The following is a 3869-nucleotide window of genomic DNA, read 5'->3' as shown; positions in this document are numbered from 1 at the left end:
TCCTCTGGGCTCCTGACTCTTTCTGCAGCCTTTCTACTGCTACTCATTGGCTCCTCCTAACTGCTGTCTTTCTGCCACACCCCTGATCTTCTGGTAGGAAAGATCTACATCTAGCCTTCTCGGACAAGGGCGAAAAATCTCGGAGGGTCCGTGTGCAGGTTGCGCACGTTAAAGATCCCTTGGTGGTCTAAAATCAATAAGAGTAGGCTTCGGCCGCCCTCCGGGCAAAATTCAAAATTTCCTACCAACTGAAAATATTAGGTGTGTCCCGCGTGCTCATATGACCTTATGCAGTTGCGAGCGCCGTAAAAACACTTACCAAAACAAAAAACAAAAAGAGACAGGAAAGTTAATTATGAAAAAATGAATGAAAATGTGAGAACAGAATGAGGGGGGAGAGAGAGATAGAGAGAGCGAGAGAGAGAGAGAGAGAGAGAGAGAGAGAGTGACAGAGAGGCAGACAGACAGCGAGAGATAGATATATATAGAGAGAACCATGCAGATATACATGCAGAAGGAGAGAATGTGCGTTTTGAAGAGAAAGGTATAGACACAGAAACAAGAAAGAAGAAACAGGGATGAAAAAAGAGTGAAGAAAGAATGGACAAAAGAAGGAAAGACGAAAAGAAAGTATAGATCTACCGGTTTCTTTTCATAAACAGTTCTTACAATTTGGACCTAGAGGCGTCAACATCTATTCCTCCTAATTCCGTTTACAAGATTAGATGTTTGATAACAGAAACAAAACAAACATTTTGTTTTGAAGATCTGGATTTTCCCCCAATCGTTAGGGTATGACGGACACTATCATTAAAGTTCATCCGGGTCGACTTGCTTTTTTTCTTTCTTTCTTTTTGCTAACATTTCCGGGGAACTTTTCAAACTGATGAAAGTCAACGAGTGCAGAAGGCAGAACAGCTAGTGCCTACAATGTAAATGATGGCTACTCAAAACTAGATGAATTTGTAACCATTTTGATGATTTGAAACGTAAAATGGGTTGGTATAATTTGTTTTAGTTTGTAAATTCAGCCTTAGATTCTCGAACTGAGAGGTGTTTTAATAGGGCAAAGCCACCTGTATTTATACAAGGAAAAACATATACTTAAAATAAGGCACAGACAAATTCTTTAAGTACCTGAATAAAGACATCTTGTTACTTTAAGTTATTTGGATTTACCATAACGTAATACTATTAATCTTTATTTTGTTTTTTAGCTGTTTTTGTGAGAGATTTACTCAAGTTGATTAATTATTATCTAGTGATTGCTGAGTTAAATAATCGAGTAAGTCACTCGTGGCTGTGGGTTTATTTCGTGCCCATCATAAATTGTAAAATTGAAACGTCAGAAGTGTAATGGGTTTTTTTTGGTAAGTGTTTCATGGCGCTTGCAACTGCATATAAGCACACGGGACACATTAAACTTTCAATTGGCAGGAAATTTTGAATTTTGACCGGGTGGAGGTCGAAATTTACTCTTATCGTTTTTTAACCACCAAGGGATCGTTAATGTGCACCAGCGTGCACGCAGGACCTCCGAGATTTTTCGCACTTGTCCCAAAAGGCTAGGTGAAGATCTTTCTTGCCACAAGACCAGGGGTGGGGCTGAAAGACAGCAGCAAGAAGGAGTCAAGGAGTAGCAGTAGAAAGGCTGCAGAAAGAGTCAGGAGCCCAGTGGAGGGGGCAAAGGGGGTGAGGGGGGTGGAGGCAGAAAATGGAGACAAAAGCAGACAAAAGAACATTTTTAGAGTGCCAGAAAGGATATGAAAGTAGAACATTTTACAGAAGGAAATTTTCTGTTGCATTCCGGATTCGAACCCAGGAACTATATAATGAGAGGCGAACATTTTAACTTCAAGGCCACGAGAACCTCATGTAATGGATTTGCAGTTGGATTCACAACCTATTGGTAACGGAGTCAATTCCCAGTTACGGTCCAGCGTGACGTCTACGGGAAACCCGTTTTACAAAAGTCGTCTTATTTGATCAAGAAGAGAATGATTTGTTTTGTTTGTTGTTGTTTTTTTTGTTTGTTACAGTTTTAAGATACTTGCAACACAATAAGGTCATTTAAGTGCCGAAGATTAGGGGTGTTACAAGAGAGTAACAAACATAAAAAGGAGGAGAGAGAAGGACGAAAGTTTTTTTATATAAAAAAGGAGCAAACTACACCAGAGCACCCGCCAACCATCCAAAAGGATTTGTTTGTTTTAATTTTGTTTGTTTGAGTAAAATACATTGAAACAATGATCACCATTTAATGCATGGAAAAGATAAGACAGACAGACAAAAAAAAAGATGAAAATAGTAGTTGTTGTAAGACCTACCAGTGACGCCCTCCAACCACCTGTGGAGAGATGGACACTAGAACAAGACAATGATGTAGGGTCTTGTCAGTATGTTAGTGTTTCTGCGCCAGTAAATTTAATTCGCAGCACTGGCAGATATTTCTCAAAATATATTTCTGAGAATAATACGAAATACTATATAATATTGTATTTCGAGGTAGTGCGTTGTAAAACGCATAGATAATAAATTTTAATTTCGAATATGGATGTGCGCTATATAAAGAAAATAAAAGATCATATTATCAACTCGCTTACTACTACTACTACTACTACTACTACTACTACTACTACTACTACTACTACTACTGTTGCTACTACTACTACTACTACTACTACTACTACTACTACTATAACTACTTCTACTACTACTACTACTACTACTACTACTACTACTACTACTACTACTACTACTACTACTACTACTGCTACAGCTACCATCACCACCACTCCTATGACGTACAATCCAGACGATAAAGACTTTCTTTAACACCACCATCATCAGTCACTTATTTACTGTAAAAAAACATTGCCATACTCTTGCGGCAAAAACCCAACCCCAAACCCAACCCAAACCCAACCCAAACCCGAACCCCCATCCCAACCCCAAATCCAAATCCAAACCCAAACCGATTACCTCATAATATTATATGTCTGCTTCCTCAGAGCGGCGAGTTCGAGTGTTGCTTAGTCTGGCCTGGGGATTCGCTCTGTTGTTCTCGGTTCCCATGCTCATCATCAACGAACTCAAATTCGTCAATGGAAAATGGCAGTGCTGGATAGAATTTCCCCAACCCTGGATCTGGAAGGTAACCGTTTTTGTTTTGAGTTTTTTTGTGTGTGTGGTGGGGAAGGGGATGTTAGTGTTTTACGGCGCTTGCAACTGCATAAGGTCATATGAGCGCGCCGAACACATTAAACATTTTCAGTTTGGAAGGACATTTTGAATCTTGCCCGGGTGGCCGCCGAAGCCTACTCTTATCGATTTTGGACCACCAAGGAATCTTTAACATGCACAACGTGTACACGGCACCTCAGAGATATTTCGCCATTGCCCGAGAAGGCTAGGTTTCTTACCATAAGACCAAGAGTATGGCTGAAAGACAACAGTAAGAAAGAGCCAAAGAGTAGCAGTAGAAAGGCTGCAGAAAGAGTCAGCGGCCCAGAGGAGGGGACAAAGATGGCGAGAGGGTGGTGGCAGAAAGTGAAGACTGGACATTGCTAGAGAGCAGGAAAGGACGTGAAAGAAGACAATTTTAGAAAAGAATGTGTTTTTTCCGTTGCTATCGGGAATCGAACCGGGACCTATTGAACGAGAGGCGAACACCTAGACCTCTAGGCAACGAGAACCTTAGTAAACGGTTCGTTGGCGTATGAAATGAGATGACTAAGGAACTTTTAGAAAGGGATGAGGAGGGAGGGGGAGAGAGAAGGAGGGAGGGGGACGGAGGGGGAGAGAGGGGAAGAGAGAAGAATGGAGGGTGAGGGAGGGGAAGAGAGAAGGAGGGAGTGGCCGGGAGGGGG

General features: G+C 41.3%; 1 protein-coding gene across 2 annotated transcripts in view; it reads left to right on the top strand.

Annotated features, from left to right (window-relative positions):
- LOC101850579 (cardioacceleratory peptide receptor-like) overlaps positions 1–3869 on the top strand; it is a 232803-nt gene that overhangs the window by 191187 nt on the left and 37747 nt on the right. For both annotated transcript variants that reach the window (XM_035970926.1, XM_005102768.3), the window contains exon 6: positions 3012–3154. In XM_035970926.1, the coding sequence (XP_035826819.1) occupies positions 3012–3154 (143 nt within the window). The remainder of the gene's footprint in view (positions 1–3011; positions 3155–3869) is intronic.

This window comes from Aplysia californica, unplaced genomic scaffold (assembly GCF_000002075.1).
Source record: "Aplysia californica isolate F4 #8 unplaced genomic scaffold, AplCal3.0 scaffold00339, whole genome shotgun sequence".
NCBI lineage: Eukaryota > Metazoa > Mollusca > Gastropoda > Aplysiida > Aplysiidae > Aplysia > Aplysia californica.
The sequence above is the reverse complement of the archived record's forward strand: the minus strand, read 5'-3'. Positions and strand labels throughout refer to the sequence as shown.